Genomic DNA, 21,866 nt, shown 5'->3' with positions numbered 1-21,866 from the left:
GGTAAAGGACCTGCCCAGTTTTTGCGATTTGGCATTGTGTCGCTTTAACTGACAATTGCGCGGCCGTGCGATGTGGCTCCCAAACAAAATTGGCGTCCATTTTTAGAGCTGTCCCCTGAAACTGGGGATGTCTGGTCACCCTAACCTAGTAGTGTTTTCATTTCCCTCCATCCACTTGTATATTTAAGTAACACATAGAGCTCTTGTAATTATATGGAATCGTGGGGGTTATTTACGAAAGGCAAATCCACGTTGCACTACATGTGAAAACTACAAGTGCAAAGTGCACTTGAAATTGCACTGAAAGTGCACTTGGAAGTGCAGTCACTGTAAATCTGAGGGGTAGATCTGAAATGAGGGGAAGTTCTGCTGATTGTATCATCCAGTCATGTGCAAGCTAAAATGCTGTTTTTTATTTCCCTTGCATGTCCCCCTCGGATCTACAGCCACTACACTTCCAAGTGTACTTTCAGTGCATTTTGCACTTGTAGTGCAAAGTGGATTTCCCTTTAGTAAATAACCCCCATTGTTACATAGTTTTTCAGGTTTAAAAAAGACACAAGTCCATCTAGTTCAACCAATACAAAAAAAATCATAAATCCCATAGACACAATCCTTTACCCACATTTGATCCAGAGTAAGGCGAAAAACCCCAGTAGAGCATGATCCCATTTGCTACAGCAGGAGAAAAAATTCCATCCCGATCCCTGAGAGGCAATTCGATTTTCCCTGGATCAACTTCACATATAAATGTCAGTACCCAGTTATATTATGTACATTAAGGAAAGAATCCAGGCCTTTCTTAAAGCCATCTACTGAGCTGGCCAGAACCACCTCTGGAGGGAGTCTGTTCCACATTTTCACAGCTCTTACTGTGAAGAAACCCTTCTGTAATTGGTGATACAATCTTTTTTCCTCTAGATGTAAAGAGTGCCCCCTTGTTCTCTGTGATGACCTTAAAGTGAATAACTCAACACCAAGTTCACTAAATGAACCTCTTATGTATTTGTACATGTGGATCATATCCCCCCCCCCCTTAATCTCCCCCTCTCAAGAGAGAATAAATTCAGTTCCTCTAATGTTTCTTCATAGCTGAGCTCCTCCATGCCTCTTATCGGTTTGGTTGCCCTTCTCTACACTTTCTACATTTCCCCAATATCCTTTTTGAAAACTGGTGCTCAAAAACTGAACTGCATATTCAGGATGAGGTCTTACCAAATATTTTTACCGGGGCAAAATGATATCTCTCTCTCTGGAGTCCATACCTCTCTTAATACAAGAACGAGCGTTGCTTGCTTTGGAATGCATGCCGTTTTTAAGCTTATGATCTACCAAAACTCCCAGATCCTTCTCCACTATGGATTCCCCCAGTTATACCCCCCCCCCCTAGTATGTATGATGCATGCATATTCTTAGCCCCCATGTGCATAACTTTACATTTATGAACATTTAACCTCATTTGCCACACAGTTGGTCAATGAAACGTTGAGGTCGACTTGTAAGTTGGAGACATTCTGTAAGGACGTTATTCCACTGCATAGCTTGGTGTCATCTGCAAATCCTGAAATTATACTTTTAATCCCAGACCCGATATCATTTATAAAGATTTTAAAAAGTAAGGGTCCCAGCACCTTAACCTTAGACCATTCAGAGTAAAAATCATTAAAGGAGTTGTAAAGTAAACAAAAAATTCACCTTAATGCAATCTATGCATTAAGGTTAAAAACATCTGATGCTGCCGCCCCCCTCCCCCCCCGAGCCCCCGTTATACTTACCTGACCCCTCGAAAGTCCCGCGCTCGGTCCCAAGATCCTCTTCGCTGCTCAGCCTGGCTGCTGATTGGCTAGCGCTGCTGTCAATCACATCCAGTGAAGCGGGGCCGAGTGATACAGTGAGCGGCTATGGCCGCTTGCTGTATCACGGGAGCGTGCCCACAATTGCTCACCACCATGCGAGCTTTCTCGCATGACTTTGGCCAGTACTTGCGGGGAGGACCAGAGACAGCCGCCGAGGGACCCCAGAAGACACGGATCCGGGGCACTCTGTGCAAAACAAACAGCACAGTGGAGGTAAGTATAACATGTTTGTTATTTTAAAGACATTTATTTTTTTCCTTTACTAACCCTTAACCATTACTCTCTGAATTCGTTTGTTTTTTAGCCAGTTTTCTATCCATCTATAGACTTTACCTTACACATTAGCCATGTGTGGGAAACTGTGTTAAATGCTTTTGCAAAATCCAAGTATATCACATACACAGCCACTCCTCGGCTCTGTCCAATGTTTGACTTACCTTCATAAAAATAAATCAGTTATGAATTGAACTGCAAATATTAATGCATATTTAAACAATTTACATAACAATACTGGTTGGACCTTAGAAGAACATAGCTTTTTACATATAAGAAGGCCAGTATGGTGGCCTGAGTTTATGGGAGGAGCCCGGAGGGTATTTAAGCAGCCCACTCACACATGCTCTTTGTCGGTTCAGTGTGCAGTACTACACGTCACTGGGCCGACTCTTCCCAGCTCACCTCATGTCCGTGAGTCTGCGCATTCAATCGCATTCGACACCCTCCCGCCCTTCCCTTTTTCAGGGCACTTCTCAGCATATCCTTCTTCAATTAACTACCCATTACTTAACTTGGGTATGCCCCCTTTTCTTGGCATACTGACCAGACCACCAAGGCACACTTCAGGTCTATTTATGTTGTAAGTCTTGTCGCGTGTTTATGTGATCCACATCTCTCTCAGTCAGAGGGTAACGACCATAAACTATGTGTGTGAATAAATCTAGTGATTGGAGATATTTTATTCTTATTAATTCTATTCATGGATGTATAGTGCATTTTTGGAAGTGTCCTGTTTAAAGCTTATTCTTGTTTTGGATACCAACATGCTGTTAAAGCAGTATTAAACACAGGAACAAAAATGTATTGTTTTGCAGTTTACCAATTCGTAGAAGTGGTGGCTGCATTTGTTTTCTTTTTTAGGCTTTTGTTCCTCTAATTTGCACTGTTGATACTGCTAGTAAGGCTGGTATTTTTCAGCTTCCATTACCAGAACACAGGGCCAGATTCACGTACAATTGCGCCGGGGAAACGTAAGCCATTTAAGTTACACGGCCGTAAGTTTTCAGGTTTAGTGCTCGATCCACAAAGCACTTACCTGGAAACTTGCGGCGGTGTATCGTAAATGCGTCCGGCGCAAGGCGGGCCAAATAGAATGGGGCGAGTACCATTTAAATTAGGCGCGCTCCCGCGCCGGACGTACTGCGCATGCTCCCGTCGTGCTTTGCGCGAAATTACGATGCGCCGACGTTTTGTGAATCGCGACGTGAAAAAAGATTTACGCCGGAAAAAATAAAAGAAAAAATTCAAAAGCGACGCGGGAAAGACAGGCATACTTTAACATGGTGGAGTACTTTTACACCATGTTAAAGGTGCCCTATCTTTGCGACGGAAATCTAACACTCGCGACGACGTAACGACGGGAAAAAGCTTTGTGGATCGCCGTAACTCCTAATTTGCATACCCAACGCTGGTTTACGACGCAAACTCCCCCCAGCGGTGGCCGCGGTACTGCATCCTAAGATCCGACAGTGTAAAACTATTACACCTGTCGGATCTTAGGGATATCTATGCGTAACTGATTCTATGAATCAGTCGCATAGATAGAAACAGGGATACGACGGCGTATCAGGAGAAACGCCGTCGTATCCCTTTTGTGAATCTGGCCCAAACTGTCCAGCAAAAGTGTCAGTTGGAGGGTTGAAATAAACCTTGAACTCTGACAGGGATACTTACAATAGTTAGCTTTTATTCATTTATGCCAATCAGAGCTAGTGGGAATGGAGCCAGGGGAGGGCCTGATTTCTGTCCTGTGTATCTTATGGACACACAGAGTGGGGCTCAGAAGCAAGCACGCATGAGTGCCCCATAGCAAGCCACTTGCTATGGGGGCACTTGGGGAAGGGGCCAGGAGCGCCAGTGGGGGACCCAAGAACAACAGGATCAGGGCTGTTCTGTGCAAAACCATAGCACAGAGCAGATAAGTATAAAATATTTATTTTAAAAAAAAAATTACCTTTAATATCACTTTAAGTAGTACGCAAAAGATCTCAGACCTCAGATGCAGTGTGGTTATTCTCTAAACTGCATACAAAAAATGACAATTCAATTCTGAATGACTTTTATGAACAGAGGGTTTATTCAGACAAATATATAAATATATTTATGCAGAAAAAAAAACGAGTGCTATAGAGAATTGTATTTAATATGCAGTTTTTCATATGATTTCCAGCAGGTGCAGTGGTGACCAGAAAAATCGGTGACAAGACTGAGGACATCAATACCTTTCTCATGGAGGCTCAGGTAAAAGCATGGTTCCTATAATGAACTGTTGGTATAAAGATATGAAACCGCCCCTAATATCCTGTACCACCACTGCGCCAAAGAAAAAAAATTGAAATAAAAGCTGCCACCTAAAAAATAATAATGATGATAAACTGAATTTCAACCTATAAATCAAACTGTGAAAATAGGACAAAAATGTAGCGCTCATGAGATCAGTACCCAAGTACCAATCATTAAATAACTGTAAAGAAATCACTAGTGATAAAACTAATATATATATATATATATATATATATATATATATATATATATATATATATATATATAATCCCACGTGACATGTGGCTAATTAATAAATAAATGTATAGTCCATAAAGTGAAGTGATATTCAAACAAAATTCAATCTTCTTAAAATCTTCCACCACCCCGCCGTGCTTGTGACATCACCCCTCTGGAATCGCACTTACCAGCTAAAATTGCCTCCCACTCTCGTGTTCGGCTCAAAAGCTTGTTAATTGGAACTCCAGAGGGTTAAACGACCATTCAGTTTGTGTTTCAACTCTGGACAAAACGACCATCCAATATACAACTGTGTTTCAACTGAGGGTTTATCCACACATGTAAATAAGAAAAAGTGCTCCAATAGTGTAAAATTATAACCACCAATTTATTAAAATCCACACATGTAAATAAGAAAAAGTGCTCCAATAGTGTAAAATTATAACGACCAATTTATTAAAATCCATACTAACACTTCAATCATTGCACACACATGACGACCTTTAAAAACCAGCCTTGAAAAATCACAGCAAACATGTGTATATGATGGCTCTGCTGATCGTATCCCGTGCTTCTCAGCACGGTCTGGGATCCAGGAGGGGGTGAGAGACCTTGATTAAGCGCATATCTCGGGTCCGCTGTGACCGCAAAAAACTCCAGAGCCATCATATACACATATTTGCTGTGATTTTTCAAGGCTGATTTTTAAAGTTCGTCATGTGTGTGCAATGAGTGAAGTGTTTGTGTGGATTTTACTAAATTGGTCGTTATTATTTTACACTATAGGAGCACATTTTCTTATTTACATGTGTGGATAAACCCTGAGTTGAAACACAGTGGTATATTGGATGGTCGTTTTGTCCTGAGTTGAAACACACAGTGGATGGTCGTTTAACCCTTTGGAGTTCCAATTAACAAGCTCTTGAGCCGAACACGAGAGTGGGGGGCAATTTTAGCTGGTGAGTGCGATTCCAGAGGGGTGGTGTCACAAGCACGGCGGTGTGGTGGAAGATTTTAAGAAGATTGAATCTTGTTTGAATATCACTTCACTTTATGGACTATTAATTTATTTATTAATTAGCCACATGTCACGTGGGACTATATATATATATATATATATATATATATATATATATATATATATATATATATATATATATATTAGTTTTATCACTAGTGATTTGTTTACAGTTATTAAAGTGGAGTTCCACCCATTTTTTTATGTTTGTCTGTGCTGCATGCTCTAATCTCATAGTGTTCAGAATGGACAATTTTTATTTAATTTGTTGCTTGTAAATACCTTTATTTTGTAGTCCTTCATTACTTCCTCCTCCTTATTTGCCTAGGCTATTTGCAAGGGTTTCTGGGATAGGAATCATGTTTCCCAGTAGTCCTTGCAAACCTGACTGAAACCTATTACATTGCATGTGCACTGAGCATGTGCGAGATATGCAAAGCTGAAATCCAGGAAGTCATACAGTCTGGCTTCATGATGCCCACACTTAAGATGGCCACGGTCTATTTCTAGATTATAAACTATCTAAATGCTGTAACAACCTAACAAAACGGACCTTAGTTTACAGACTAACTTTACTAGAATACATTAAGCTTGTGTATTACAGGGGTATTTATATTTAAAAAGTGAAATTGTGGGTGGAACTCCCCTTTAAGGCCCCATTCACACCTGAGCATAGCGTTTTGCCGCGATTTTGCACAAGTCAAAAGGTCACCAATGTAAAAAACTGTAAAAAGCCCAAATCTGCCTAAAAAAAACGTCCCAGAACTTGTTTGAGCTTCAGGCGTTTTGGAGCTTCTGGCTTCAGGTGTTTTGGAGTGGAGATGTAAACCATCTTCATAGAGAATAATAGATTTTTTCCCCTCCAGTGTTTTGTAGCTTCAGGCTTCAAGCTACATAACGGTCAGGTGTGAATGGGGTCTTAGTGATTGGTACTTGGGTACTGATCTCATGAGCGCTACATTTTTGTCCTATTTTCACAGTTTGCTTTATAGGTTGAAATTCAGTTTATCATGGTTCCTATACTGATAATAAATGAATCTAAGAACTGAGTAGCAAAGAAATCTACAAGTGTATCTCGGCCAAAGTTCAAATTATCAATATACTGTAATATAGTAGAAAAAACATCAATTTCCTTGCAGCTCTCTCTAGACTGTGGCATCCTCAGAATAACTGTGAAACAGAGAGTGCACTAGCATAGTGCAAGATCCTAAAAAATAAAAAAATAAAAATTGGTAAAAAAAAAATATATATTGTACTCACAAAACTGATAAAAAGACACGCTCCTCTCATCTTCACATGGAACATCTCATCGTTCAAGGACTGCACTCATCAGTCAATAATTAGTGCTTGGTCTTCAAATGAATTGTACATGTGTAATTTAGCCCATGTGAAAAACTCTTTGCCTACAAAAAACTGGACAAAGTGCAAATTAAATATAAAACGTGTATACATTTCCATACAGCTGCACTCACAAGTACCTACATACAAGATAACCACACAAATATGAACACAAAAATGTTTCACTGTACCTTTAAAGGTAAAGATTCCAGTTCACGCAAATGAATATAAGTTGAATGAAAGGAAAATAATGTGAAATCACCAGTGTAATGACAACAATTTATAAAAAACAAAAGTCCATAAATCAGCCCAAACATGACCATAAAAGTACAGATTTTACAGAACCCCCACATTATAAGAGGTTAATTAGGCTTTTAAAGTGGTCAGGAAAACTCTGGAATGGTTATCGAGGATTGATTTACCACTGTGATCTTAACCAAGGCAATTGCACCATTTTTAAGCAAGTGCAAGAACCCCATAGTGTAAAATTGTAAATCTGCTGTTTATTGTGCAAAGGAAAAGTTCTGTCACAGTCAGGGGTCAGACTCGGAGGCCAGTAGCTATAGAAACAGGAAGACTCACGCCGACCAGTTGGATAAGTGCCACAGTAGGTCACCTTGATGGATGACACAAGCTCACCCGAGGTGCAAAATCTAAGCACTAACTGGTGTTCTCCAGATGATGGAGATGGGTTTTGCTGCATGATAGTACCAGGTTGTTTTCCTCAGGATCGCCCCACCAGGAGATGAGCAAGCAGGGGTGACCATGTATGTGCAGCCACTACATGCCAATCGACAGCAATGAGACTACCCTGCACGGGGATGCACATAACACCTGTACATCCTCATGTGGGTAAACACAGCCTTCACACGGGTACAAATTGATACTCCCCATATGAATGAGGCCTTAGTAATAGCAGCACTGCTTGAATATTCTATTAGTGGTTAAAACTTCTAGTGAAGTACTTCTAATATCATTCTATTAAAATTGCTTGCACCCATGTTACCAAGAAAAATTACAATATCTTCTTCATACACATTTCTGAATTTGTTTCCCTTTGTTGATTATAGAAAAAGCAATGCAAATTGTTCAGTTCTGCACGTGGGAAAGATTTGATGTTTGCTGACTCTACCAAAAAATTAGCTCTTCTCTCTCACTGAAGGTATGTGGTATGAAGTTGAATTGATCTATTCACAAGTTTACATATTTGCCCACGTTATAGAGACCATTACATCATTCCTATAAGTAACTGGCTCCTTAAAATCTGAAGTCCTTCCTACAAACACAAACACACTCTTGGACGAGATTGGTCTGTAGACAATAAACCCATTCAATGCCAGGACAAGATGCTCTACTATGGCATAAGGATTTATAGTAACTAGTTGTGCCTAAAGCTCTTACATCTCGGTTCTCATGCCGCGTACACGCGATCATTTTTCAGCATGAAGAAAACGTTTTTAAAAAACGTCATTTAAAATGATCGAACATGCTGCATTTTTTTAATGTCGTTTTAAACTATGTCGTTTTTCACGCTGTAACAGACAAAAAAGCGCAAATCGTCTTTTACTAACACAGAATCAGCTAAAGCAGCCCAAAGGCGAATGGAACTTCCCCTTTAAAGTGCCGTCGTACGTGTTGTACGTCACCACGCTTTGCTAGATCATTTTTTAAAAACGATGGTGTGTGGGCAACGTTGTTTTAATGATGAAGTTGGGAAAACTTTGTTTTTCAGACATACCAGATGTTACAGTTAACTGTAGCAGATACAGGCCTTGTTAGAGAGGCAGATGGTATTGCAGGGGCTGACTTTTACACCTTGCCAGCTGCTGCAAAGCAAGTTACAGACAATTTCCCTGGAAGATGATGCTGACGCCATCTTAGCATCTTTGAGAGAGCAACGAGAGTGAGTAGCTACCCCACGAGCAGTAGACTGATTTAGGGCTGCAACTAACGATTATTTTCATAATTGATTAGTTGGCCGATTATTGTTTCGATTAATCGATTAATCGGATAATAGCCTTTAAAAAAAAAAAAATTAGCATTTTAACCCCCTTAGCGGTAAACCCGAGCGTGACTCGGGGTGGGTTTTCAATGTTAGGATCGGTATCCCCGAGTCACGCTCGGGGTGGACGTGCAGAGTGTGCAGCGGCGCGGCTTACCTTCTCGCTGGATCCACAGGCAAGTTACTTACCTTGTCCCTGGATCCAGCGATGCCACCCCACTGTGTGAGCGAGCGGGTCCTCCTCGCTCGATTCACAGTCTCCCCGTGTGCCGCTGATCTCTGTTCCCTGCGACGTTACGACGCACGGGGCGGAGAACGGCGCCAAATTCAAAAAAGTAAACAAACACAATACACACAGTATACTGTAATCTTATAGATTACAGAACTGTATGTAAAAAAATACACACCCCCTTGTCCCTAGTGGTCTGCCCAGTGCCCTACATGTACTTTTATATAATAAAAACTGTTCGTTCTGCCTGCAAACTGTAGATTGTCCAAAAGTGTCCCTTTATGTCAAAAATGGTTTTAGATCAGCTAGAAAACAGCGATAATAAATTATAATCACTTGCAGAAATGTGCGATAGCGATTTGTGGGGAAATTCGTCATAAAAATAAATAAATAATGACAGCGACAATTCTGCAACTGAGCAAATTTCAGTGATTTTGAGTTGATTACATTATTGAATAATTTTTATTATAATTATATTATTATTTGTTATAATTATTTATAATTATTTATTATATTATAATTTATAATTTTGTTTTTTTAAAAAATGTCATACCCGGGATGCCTACAAGATTCTTGTTTGGTCAGATTTAAGTGAGTTATTCCTAAAAATTACAGGCCTACAGTACAAATCACCAAATTTCCTTGCAAAATAATTGTACCGCTTTTGGTACGTAATTCCAGACAGAATCATACCGCCAGGGAGGTTAAAACATTTTTGGGCCAATTTGTTGTTGGGCAGATTACAAAACACAAATTGCCGCAAAAACACATTACATGCTTTTCTGCAGCTTCTCCATTGAAGCATATTGAACCAAAAAATAAATAAAAAATCGCACCGTTTGGATTAAAAAGTCCTTGCCCTTTCCAAATACGCAGCAGCTGAAAAAAAAATCATAGATGTTAATGTGTCCCATAGGAAAACATGTAAATGAACTGTAGTGTGTTTCTGCAAAAAGCACCAAAAAACAGAGGTGTGAACCCAGGCCTGAGATGTTTAGTAACATAATGGGGTTAAAAAAACAAAAATAAGTCTCAATTTCCTCGTCGTGTTTCTCATTGGGCTGGTTTACGACGAGAAACACGTTCGTGTGTATGCTTAGGAACCCGCGCATGCTCAGAATAAAGTATGAGACGGGAGCGCACCTTCGGTAAAAGTAGCGTTCGTAATGGAGATAGCACATTCGTCACGCTGTAACAGACTGAAAAGCGCGAATCGTCTCTCACCAAACTTTTACTTAACACGCAGTAACATGAGATTAGCAAAAGCAGCCCCAAGGGTGAATCGAACTTCCCCTTTATAGTGCGGTCATACGTGTTGTACGTCACCGCGTTTGAGAACGACGAGATTTTGTCTTGACAGTGTGTATGCAAGGAAAGCTTGACAAGATTCTCATCAAGCTTGACAAGAACCTTGTCGAGGAAAACAACGTTTCTTTTATGACGAGATTCTCGGTCGTGTGTACAAGGCCCAAGTTGTTGAGCAGCTAGCGGTTTCCAAGTCTTACACAATGAAGGTGTTGGATCTGGCTCATTCTAATGTGTTGGGTGGTCATATAGGGTAGAAAAAACTAAAGAACGTATTGAGCACTGAGCAGCAGTTCTTCTGGTTTGGAATTAACTAAAGCAGTCACACAGTATTGTCCTAAGTGTCAAATGCAGGGACGCCAAGCACATTTTTTGAAGTCCACTGGTACCTTTGCCCATAATTGAGGTCCTTTTTGAGAGTTACTATGGATCTGGTGGGGCCATCTCCACCAACATATATTGGTAGTCCTTTACTATGCCACCTGGTACCCAGAAGCAATTCCTGTCAAAAACATCCCTCTAAGGTATTTGTGAAAGAGCTGTTCCTAAAGCAATTTTGAGAAACAAAGGAAACCATTTTAATGTCAAAAGTAATCAAAGAGCTGCATCAGCTGTTGTTGTACTTGCCTACACACCCAAACTGATGGGCAGATAGAACAGTTTAATAAAACCATGAAAGTTATGCATAAAAAACATGGTTTATAAAGATAGAAAAAGACTGGAACTTCCTGTTACTATATACAATATAATGCTTTCAATAAGGGAATTGCCACAGTCCTCCACAGGACTTTCCCAGTTTGAACATTTTACAGTAGACGTTTCCACGTTGTCACAGTGATCATAAGCAAGAAGGGGAGATCCAAGGTCAGGGCAGGTGGAAGTTGGGAACACATTGAGGTTGATTTACTAAAACTGGAGAGTGCAAAATCTGGTGCAGCTGTGCATGGTAGCCAATCAGCTTTAACTTCAGCTTGTTTAGTTAAGCTTTGACAATAAAACCTGCAAGCTGATTGGTTTCTATGAAGATCTGCACCAGATTTTGCACTCAGTTTTAGTAAATTAACCCCATTGAGTTTATAGCTGATCTGTTAAAATCAGAACCTTTAACCCAGAAGACTTAGCTTTTAGTGTTTCCTTTAGAGAGTAAGGCCCAGATTCACGTAGGGCGGAGTAACTATGTGCGGACGTAGCGTATCTTATTTACGCTACGCTGCCGCAACTTAGAGAGGCAAGTGCTGTATTACGGCGGCGTAGTGTAAATGGGCCGGCGTAAGCGCGCGTATTTCAAAGTAGGCAGGTCGTGGGCGTGTTGTATTTAAATTAAGCTTGACCCCATGTAGATGCATGGACGAACGAACGGCGTATGCGCGCACATGCTCAGTATCACGTCGAATTTTCAAAGTAAATTACGCCCGCTCAATGCTTAGTCGACGTGAACGTAACCTACGCTCAGCCCCATTCACGGATGACTTACGCAAACGACGTAAAATACGATGCTGTTTGTACGTTTCTGACGTCCATACCGAACATGACTTACCCCTGCTTTATGAGGGGTAACTTTACGCCGGTCCGATGCCTTACGTAAATGTCGTATCTTGATACGCCGGCCGCACGTACGTGCATGAATCGGCGTATCTAGCTCATTTGCATATTCAACGCAGAAATATACGGAAGCGCCCCTAGCGGCCAGCGTAAATATGCACCCCAAGATACGACGGCGTAAGAGACTTACGCCGCTCGTATCTAGGCAACAGTGAGACGTATCTGATTCTATGAATCAGGCGCAGAGATGCGACGCCTCACACTCAGAGTTACGACGGCGTATCTGGAGATACGCCGTCGTAACTCCTTTGTGAATCAGGGCCTAAATCTCCAAGTGCCAAGATCAGAGGAAAAGTCAATGATGCCAACTATCAGATGTATCAGCCTAGTATGAGAAAGCCCCTCCAAATATACCATATAAACGTAATAAGACCCTGGAAGGATCATGAGGCTCTTTCAGCAGAAAGCAACCCTAAACTATGACCAGTGAAAGATATACCAAAGGTAAGGGATGTTAGAGAACCTAGGGAAGATTTTCTAAAACTGGTGCACACAGAATCTGGTGCTTCTGTGCATAGTAACTAATCAGCTTTTACCTTCAGCTTGTTCAATTAAGCTTCAAGGCCAGATTCACACTGATACGACAAACGCTCCGAAGTTGGGATCTCATGGTCGCATGACGTGTTTCCCTATTAAAATAAAAATGCTCCCTGCACTACCAACTTTGATCCCACTTCAGCCCATTGAATATCACTGAAGTCGGATCAAAGTCGGATCGCAGTCTTTACTGATCCGACTTTGGCATGCGACTTGTGCTCTGATGATCTTGAAGGGGAACTCCATGCCAAATTAAAAAATAAAAATGGCATGGGTTCCCCCTCCAAGAACATACCAGGCCCTTTGGTCTGGCATGGATTTTACAGGGAACCCCCACTCAGAAAAAACAGCTTGAGGCCCCCCCCAAAATCCATACCAAACCCTTATTTGAGCACGCAGCCTGGCAGGTCAGGAAAGGGGATGGGGACGGGCGAGCGCCCCCCCCCTCCTGAACCATAACATGCCCTTAACATGGGGGGTGTGCCCCAACCCCAAAGCACCTTGTCCCCACGTTGATGAGGACAAGGGCCTCTTTCCAACAACTTTGGCCATTGGTTGGCGGGTCTGTGGGCAGGGGGCTTATTGGAATCTGCAAACCTCCTTTAACAAGGGGGCTCCCAGATCCCCGGCCCCACCACCCTATGTGAATGAGTATCGGGTACATTGTACCCCTACCCATTCACCTAAAAAAAAAGTGTCAAAATAAGAACACAGTACACAGGTTTTTAAAGTAATTTATCAAGGCAGCTCCGGCGTGGAGTTCTCAGTTCCCCCTAAATATTCATACCAGATACAAAGTGCCTGCATTGTCGGGATCAAACTCGGATTCCCATTCATTGAAGTTGGACGTATGTCGGACTTCAAGTCGCAGGACAAAGTTGGATCCACAGTAGTACGACTGTCGTGTCATACCAGTGTGATCCCGGCCTGACAAAAAAAACCTAGAAGCTAATTGGTTACTGTACACAGCTGCACCAGATTCTGTGTGTACCAGTTTTAGTAAATCCCCCCCCCCCCCCATCTACTTAAATTCAAGAGGTATGTGGGTTTTTGAAAAACATTGAGAATTACCTGGTTGATCTATCATAATTTACTTTCACATCATGACTCAGCCTCATGTCAAAGTAAGAGAAAACCTTATCAAGTACCTGAAACTTAGAGAAAAGTTATTTCAGAAGAAAATTTGAATTTGGCCCTTGGGGTCAAAGAGGAATCTAAGAGCAAATGGTGAAGTCCCATGGTGCTTATCTCTAAGCATGATGGTAGCCTGAGGTTCTACAATAACCTCAGAAAACTGAATGAAATATCCAAGTGTTCTTCTTATCCCAGGCCCGGGATGGATGAGTTGATAGAAAGGTTGGGTTCAGCATGATACATTACAACCCTTGGTCTTACTAAAGGGTATTGGCATATTCCTTTAACAGCCAGAAAATATAGCGTTTGAGACACCAGATGGGCTGTTCCAGTACATGGACCCTTATTTTGGCTTACATAGGCACATGGGCTTATTTAAAATAATGAACCAAATTCTTAAGCCCCACAAAGAATATGTTTTGGCATATCTGATAATGTTGTTGTTTTAGTCTTGAATCGGATTCCCACTTACAGAAGGTCCAGACACTTTTGGATTCCATTCCTAAGGCCAGGTTAACAATCAGTCCAGCCAAAAAATAACCACATGCTGAGAGAAACTATTCAATAATGGAAATGAGTCATAAAGTAGGCACTAGATTGATTACAGACCGTTCTTCACTACACTGGATGGCTCAGAGCAAAGAGAACAGTGCAGGGGTCACAAGTCCTGGTTGTGCAAAATTATAAATGTTATGAAGAACACAGGTCGGGACTCAGCATGGAAATGCTGACAAACTGCCATGTATCCAGTATATGTTGGCAAAATATGCACATTTCCACAGGTCTTAGCAGATGGGGAAGGGTATGTGAGGCAGTGGCAAGCAGGATTGTCGATCAGACTTGATCTGAGTTTATTTTGTAGCTTGGAAGAACAGATTTTTTGTTTATGCTATAGACTTTCTGTACACAATATCCTGCATTAAAAACAGTGTTTGTTTGCTGCATTGCTGAATAAAAGTATTCATTATATATAGTAATGTTGACCTCCAGACCCTCAGATCAACTTTCTGCAAATGAATTGCTCATCTACAGTATGCAAGCTTCAGCCATTTAAAAAAATATATACTTAAATGCTTACTCGGTCACCTGACCTCTTTTATGCTTCTTGCCTTATCTCTATTGCAATGTGCTTATCAGCCCAAAACAATAACTATAACTAGTATTTCTACAGACGGGGTGCTTGTATCTAATGATGTGCTGCTATAAACACTTGCAGGAAAACAATAAGCCAGTCACAGCGGAAGAAATAAGAGAACTGTGCACAAAAAATTACAAAACTCGAAATCCGGTCACACCACCCTGGTCTTGGCTCTCCTCCAGTGCAGACCCTTCAAGGAACCAGATGCAGACGCCTATGAATCCCTCTAACTGGTGCTCCCACAGTGGATACCTCTTCTGCCTACACATCAATCTGGTGTTGATCCCATTGGTATGTTTTTCAGTACTAATGGAAGCAGAAGTATTCAAACGAAATCCACAGAAACACAGGAGAAAACAGACAAAGCAAATCTAAGAAGCATTCTGGTGTAAAATTAACCCAAGGTCCAATACTGCAAAGATGGAGTGCTAATCAACAGCTCACCATGCTACCTGTTATCACTAATTGTATGCATTGCATTGCACTGTTAAAATCACATAGTCAATGTAATGGTGTCCTTACTTAGAAGCACATCTTCCATCCAAAGCAAAGTGTGCTGGTGTACAATAAATAAAGTGGAAAAAATTAAGTGTGATGATTGGTCAGCTGTGAGCGGCGCGGCCATTGCATGCACAGGGGCATCCTCTCCAGAGAACTGTGTTAAACAGATTCCGGTGTAAGAAATGGGGGGGGTGAATAAACAAATAATACAATCACTAATAAATCATATCAATATTATTACCCACGCCCACTTGCCACACCCGCTAACATGAAAAGCTTTGTAACAGACAAATACATGTTACTTTACCTTACCATGCTTTAGAGTCATAACCATTATAGACAAAATTAATAACAATAACACCTGTATCGCTACCCCCGAAGGAGCCGCTGGTTAATTTGGGATCGGCGTATTAAGTTACCAAATTCTTCTGTCTAATGGTGATGCTTGTGAGTGTGGATAAAAGAAAAAGTGTCCAGCAGGTAGCGTGAGTTTTTAATGCTTTATTCCAGGGCCAACAAGGCCAACATCAACATGACACACAGTATAGGAAAAAGGGTTGATGAGTAGGAAGGACTTGTAGCGTCAGGCCTTGGATATCAAAAACATAGAGAGCAAGCCTGCTCTCGGCTCAGATAATTCAAACGTCGCCACCCTCGCCAGGGTGGGTAAGTGCCCCTTGGACAGGCAATTAACTTGGACCTGGCAGCCAAAGGGTCGCTTGCAATAATCAGATCACTGGGAGGAAACAATGCCTCTGCCACAGGCGTAGTACATTTTCTTGGTATAATTGAAGTGTAAGGATAGCGAATCCTCCCAGTAAGTTTTGTTCTACAGGATCACCCACTGACAGCAAAAGAAAAATACCTGTCACGTAGCGCGGTGATCGGATCCCCGGTGGTTCGTCCAGGCCTCACAGACAACCTCTGCACTTAGGTTCTCCCGAGCCAATCCCCCACCGTTCAGCCTCCAGCTTAGGATCTGGAACCCAGCAAGCCGCTGGGGTCCCTTTCTTCATCAACGGAAGGCTCTGCGAGGTGCACAGCCTCAACCCGACTGGCCATGAGGATGGGGCCCGCGGATGCGCGCACCCTAAAGGTGGATGCCGCACCTGGAACTCGGGCCCCGCAGACTACTCGAAAAAAAGTCTGGTGCTCCAGATATACCCCCCGCCAGCATGCCCAAAGAGGGGAACTCCTCTAATTGGCTGCTGGGGAAGGATGGTTCCGTCAGAACCCCTATAGCGCCAACTGTCGCCCAGGGGTGGAAGCACTCCCCTGGACACACAGACTGACCCAAGAGGCAGTTCTGAACTGGCACCAGCACAAACAATTAGTGAATGGGAGCAAGCGAAATATCCCATTCCCCACTAACTTTAGCGTAACGCCCCACTAACTAAAAAGGGGGGGGGGCGCTACACACTCAATACCATCAAGCAATACAACCTCTGCACCATGGAAGACATACCAAAAGAACCAAAGACAAAAGTCAAGCAATCATAAACTGGCAAGATATCCAGCTAGCAAGCACATCCATTATTATTACTCTACTCAGTCCTCTCTGGCCTTCAGTCAAGGTCCCCACCAAGTATCTCTTCCCTGGCATTATTTTACCAGTTCCCTCCATTCGCTATCATTAAAGAATCTCTGATTGTTCCAAACTGAACAATCAAATCATTCTTAAAGAGGAGGTTCCATTAAAAAAAAAAAAAAAATTTTAAGTCAGCAGCTACTAACACTGGTGCTGCTGACTTTTAATAAGGACACTTACCTGTCCTAGCCACCAGCGATGTCAGCCCCCGCCGAGGCCGATCCTCGATCCTGGCAGCTCCAAGCGCCGCCATCCACAGTAAGGGAAACAGGCAGTGAAGCCGTACGGCTTCACTGCCCGTTTCCTACTGCGCATGCGCGAGCAGCGCGGCGCTTTGTGAATGGGCTGGCTGCTTTCTGGGACACACACAGTTCCCAGAATGCAGCACGCCCCATTCACAAGAAGATGCCCAGTGTAGGAGGAGGAAGAGTATCCACCGCGGACGATGAAGAGGCAGATTCAGCACTTCCGCATAGCAACAGCTATTTAGGGTGAGTAACATTTTTTTTTTTTTTTTGGTGGAACCTTCACTTTAAGAAAGTGATTGTATGGAACTCAAGTCCTCTTTAAATGAGATGTCTGTCTGATATTCCTATCTCATTAGATCTCTTGTTGCTATTAACTGTCACTGTGTCTCATGCAAATATACATTCGTTAAGTCTGCCACCTCCTTATACTTTTGGATAAACAGTTCCCAAATAAGCATACTAAAGCCCTATTGAGAAAATAGAGATGCAGTGTTTGGAAGCTGGCAACCACCATTTTACCAATCCTAAAGTCATAAAGGGAAATCTTGTTTACATTGCATAACATATGACTTTAGTCTACTAATAAAGAAAAAACAGTACTCTTGGCCCACCTTTCATAATAATACCATAAAAATATATCAAATTCATATACCGGTATGTCCTGCAAATCTATATTTTTCCGGGCAATGCCATTTTTTACGGATCTCCCCCTTGAGGATAAACACATCCTAGATTAGAGAGCCCTCACAACAGTTCCCTTGAAGGCATATTGATAAAACAATGTATTTTCACAGTCTCAATAGCGTTTCACCAAGATATGCAAAGCAAATGGAAACTGTTAAGATATGACTATGAAGCACTATAGAGTCCATAATTGCCAGATTTAATCTTCAGTCTTCCTGTTATATTGCCTTTAGGAGTCCTTCTATAAATTGGTGCACACCTAGAAATACAGTTTTGGTTTACTGAGACAGAGTTGCCTAATCTCAAATAATATATCTATACTATACTATCCCCATTATTTTAACCCCTAAGTCACTGGATGAAATCCTTGCCACTCACAGGAAGCGTGTTTATAAGACACCTCACATGTCTTCTGCCAGAAGGCATTTCTCAGTCCTTCTTTACTTGGCTAATGACTTTGTGAAGCAGAGAGATCTTTAGCTGTAATAGTATAAAAGAAAAAACTGCACTAAAAATATAAATCCCAATAAAGCAGCAATTCTCCTGCGAGATATACGCAGTAATTGGATATAGATGGTAAATACTCAAACCAGGGAGTGGTCTAGAGTCTAGTCTTGGGAGGGGCACTGACAGAAAATATTTTTTTGATGGCAATTTATCGCGGAAATGGCTGGTGTTGGCACTTCAGTCATCTTGGCACCATGGTTGTTATGGTCTCAGGATAATTGAAGTGCAATATTTATATTATTACATTGTTATATAAAATGAAATAGTTCAACTTACCATAATGCAGAATCAGTGGGAGCCCTGAGCATGTCACTTGCCACGTCACCTGCCAGAAGTTGCGGATTGTCACTTGCCACGTCACCTGCCAGAAGTTGTGGATTGTCACTTGCCATATCACCTGCCAGAAGTTGCGGATTGTCACTTGCCATGTCACCTGCCACACGTTGCGGATTGTCACTTGCCATGTCACCTGCCACAAGTTCCACCCGCCCGCTGATTGGCCAGCTGCCCGCTCACCTGTCGACTGGCCCGCCTGCTCACCCACCGAGCCGCCCGCCCGTTCACTCACTCGTCCACCGTGCTGCCCGCTCACCCGCCCGCTAAGCCGTCCGCTCACTCACCCGCTGACTGGCCTGCCGCTCACCCGCAACTCGGGGGGGGCAATTTCCATGTTACCCCCCCTCGGATCCTCCCCTGAAACATAAATTGTGATAAATTGTACTCATATAAATAATAAAATTGAAAAAATGTACCCACATATGGATTGCTATCCTAATAGGATAGCCAGTGAATTAATATAATAACACGGATGTGAAAAGTGAACAGAGTCCAAATACAATATAGTGTCCTTCCAAAAGAAATACACTATTGCATGTGGCTAATTTCCAAGTTATGTTCGCTTGTGGCTAATACCCAGGCAGGGGCTTTATCCGATGAAGTGGATATCCCAATGGCACCTCTCACCAAGTATGTATTCCATAGACCAAGGCACAGCTGTACTCGTGCCAGTGATTCGTCCAGAACCCTCCACAGGATTTGTAGTGATGAGTTCCTCCCTCAGAGTATTATACTCATAGAACTCCTTACTAGGAAAAAGGCATCTGAATACTGTATGCAGTCTGGCAAGCATTTGACTTGAAATATTCCTCTACTCCTCCAGGCCTGTATCTCCCCCAATCAACTCACAAACTGCCACTGCTACAGTATCACCATTTTTCCATTACACGGTCACAAATATTTTCTGTTTCCACGCCTGAGTCTGTCTTAACAGCTGCTACAAAGCCTTTATCTAAATACTCCTCATAAGCACCTGAACGACCACAACATACAGGGATATACAATGTAATACTGACATATAATCACACACATAGGTTGGACTTGATGGACTTGTGTCTTTTTTCAACCTCACCTACTATGTAACTATGTAACTATATATACACATATAATTTGCACATATATTATTATTATATATCTTTATATGGTATTATTTTTACATAGTACCACATGTGCACCTTTTTTTATGTATGTTATTTGATAAAGGATAAGCGCACTCTTATTTTTTACATTATTAATTTATTGGTGTTAGATCACTATTGAATAGTTGCAGCTTTTCCAGATATCGTTATAATTTCAATTATAATTATATAGCAGCACTTGGGTATTTTCATAACACTGCAACAAAAGCAACAAGAATCCACAGATATGCATCCAACTAATGACCACAACAGCCACTGAGGTTCCCAATAACCAAGCAAAAAATGCAACGGCACTCAACAAAAAACACTTATCTGAAAACAGGCTATACAGAAAATTCTATGATACAACATACCACAGTTACGACTGTATTTCATCTTTATCAAGCTTCTCATACCTAGCTTATCAGTTATGTAAGAAAAGTGTGGGGGGTGATTAAACAAATAATAATACGGACATCCATAATATTAATATTATTAATCCACTTGCACTTCTCACAGTTTATTGGAGGTAGGTCAACAATGAAACACACAACACAAACTGTAGGTGAAAAAGATTATATTGTATAATATAATGTAAAAATAGTACCATATAAAGACATCAAATATATATAAAAATATATGTGCAAATTATATGTGTATATATAGTCACGTAGTTACATAGTAGGTGAGGTTGAAAAAAGACAGAGGTCCATCAAGTCCAACCTATGTGTGTGATTTTTAACATAAACAGCTTTGCTACAGACAATTACATTTTAGCAATGCTTTGGACGAATTAGCAACGCTGTATCCTGGCCTAGGCCAACAAGGCCCAGGCCTAGGGCAGCACTTTGCAGGGGGGCAGCACAGAAAGAGTCCCCACCGACTCGCGCTACACTGTTAGTTTAGTGCCAGTCTTATGGGGCAGATTGGGCTGAAAGGCAAATTAGTCTAGCTCCCCCATAAAGCATCCGCACTGCTTCTGGTATGCGGGCGGCATTCCACAACTGTGGGGGGGGGGGGCACCGCTTCTAATTTTGACTTTCTTATCATCCTGGACCACAAATCTTCCTCTCTGTTCTATATGTTTTCTGCTGCATCATTGGCATGGTTATATCTTCTTAGTCCTCTCCATAAAATTATCAGAAATTTGTGTTTAAAGTAGAACTACAGGCAACACATTTTTTCATTTTGTATAGAGGAGGGTTATAGCCCCTGTCAGTTTATTTTTACCATCCCTGTCCCATTGCAGAAACTTCCCTTAATTTCCTGCCCCATAGTCAGGAATTACCTCTATACAGGCACAAACATAGGACAGGAAGTGAGACGAACTCTATGCAAATTGAGGGAATACATTGCCCCCCCCCCCCACAGGCCCTCAGAACTAGGGTCCCCACTTGAAAATGTTAGGGCGGTGTCTTAAACAGAAAGGGGTGTGGCCTTGACAGGAAGGGGTGGGTTATATCTAAATTAGGGGGTGCACAAGTTTAGTCAGGCTTAAGGCAGCACAAAACACTACTGCGAATAAGCATTACAGACAAAGATTACCAGCAATAAGAACCAATACCATCAAGCAATACAACTTCTGCAATATGAAAGATGTACCTAGATAACCAAAGTCAAAAGTCAGGCAATTATAAACTGGCAAGCTATCTAGCAATCAAGCACATCCAATATTACCACTCTCCTCAGTCCTCTCTGGCATTCAGTCAAGGTCTCCCCAAATGTCTATTTATTGGCTTTAGTATACCAGTTTCCTCCATTTGGAATCATTGAGGAATCTCTTATTGGTCCAAATCACACAATCAAATCATTCTCAAGAAAGTGATTGGATGGAAATCAAGTCCTCTTTAAATGGGATGGATGTCCCAAATTTCTTTCTCTATAGAGCTCTTGTTGCTAATCACAGTCACCATGTCTCATGCAAGTATACGATCAGGGCCAGATTAA

The 21,866-nt window shown here is 41.7% G+C and overlaps 1 protein-coding gene across 14 annotated transcripts in view; it reads left to right on the top strand.

Annotated features, from left to right (window-relative positions):
* Nucleotides 1-15,526, top strand: part of LOC120936435 (thyroglobulin-like) — a 115,028-nt gene extending 99,502 nt beyond the window's left edge. For 13 of the 14 annotated variants that reach the window (XM_040348759.1, XM_040348764.1, XM_040348760.1 and 10 more), the window contains 3 exons: nucleotides 4,303-4,373; nucleotides 8,061-8,152; nucleotides 15,016-15,526. In XM_040348759.1, coding sequence (XP_040204693.1) covers nucleotides 4,303-4,373; nucleotides 8,061-8,150 — 161 coding nt within the window. In that variant the 3' untranslated portion in view covers nucleotides 8,151-8,152; nucleotides 15,016-15,526. Of the gene's footprint in view, nucleotides 1-4,302; nucleotides 4,374-8,060; nucleotides 8,153-14,970 lie in introns of all 14 variants that reach the window. The other variant, XM_040348755.1, reaches the window with a different exon arrangement.
* Nucleotides 15,527-21,866: the final 6,340 nt, after the last annotated feature.

This window comes from Rana temporaria, chromosome 4 (assembly GCF_905171775.1).
Source record: "Rana temporaria chromosome 4, aRanTem1.1, whole genome shotgun sequence".
NCBI lineage: Eukaryota > Metazoa > Chordata > Amphibia > Anura > Ranidae > Rana > Rana temporaria.
The sequence above is the reverse complement of the archived record's forward strand: the minus strand, read 5'-3'. Positions and strand labels throughout refer to the sequence as shown.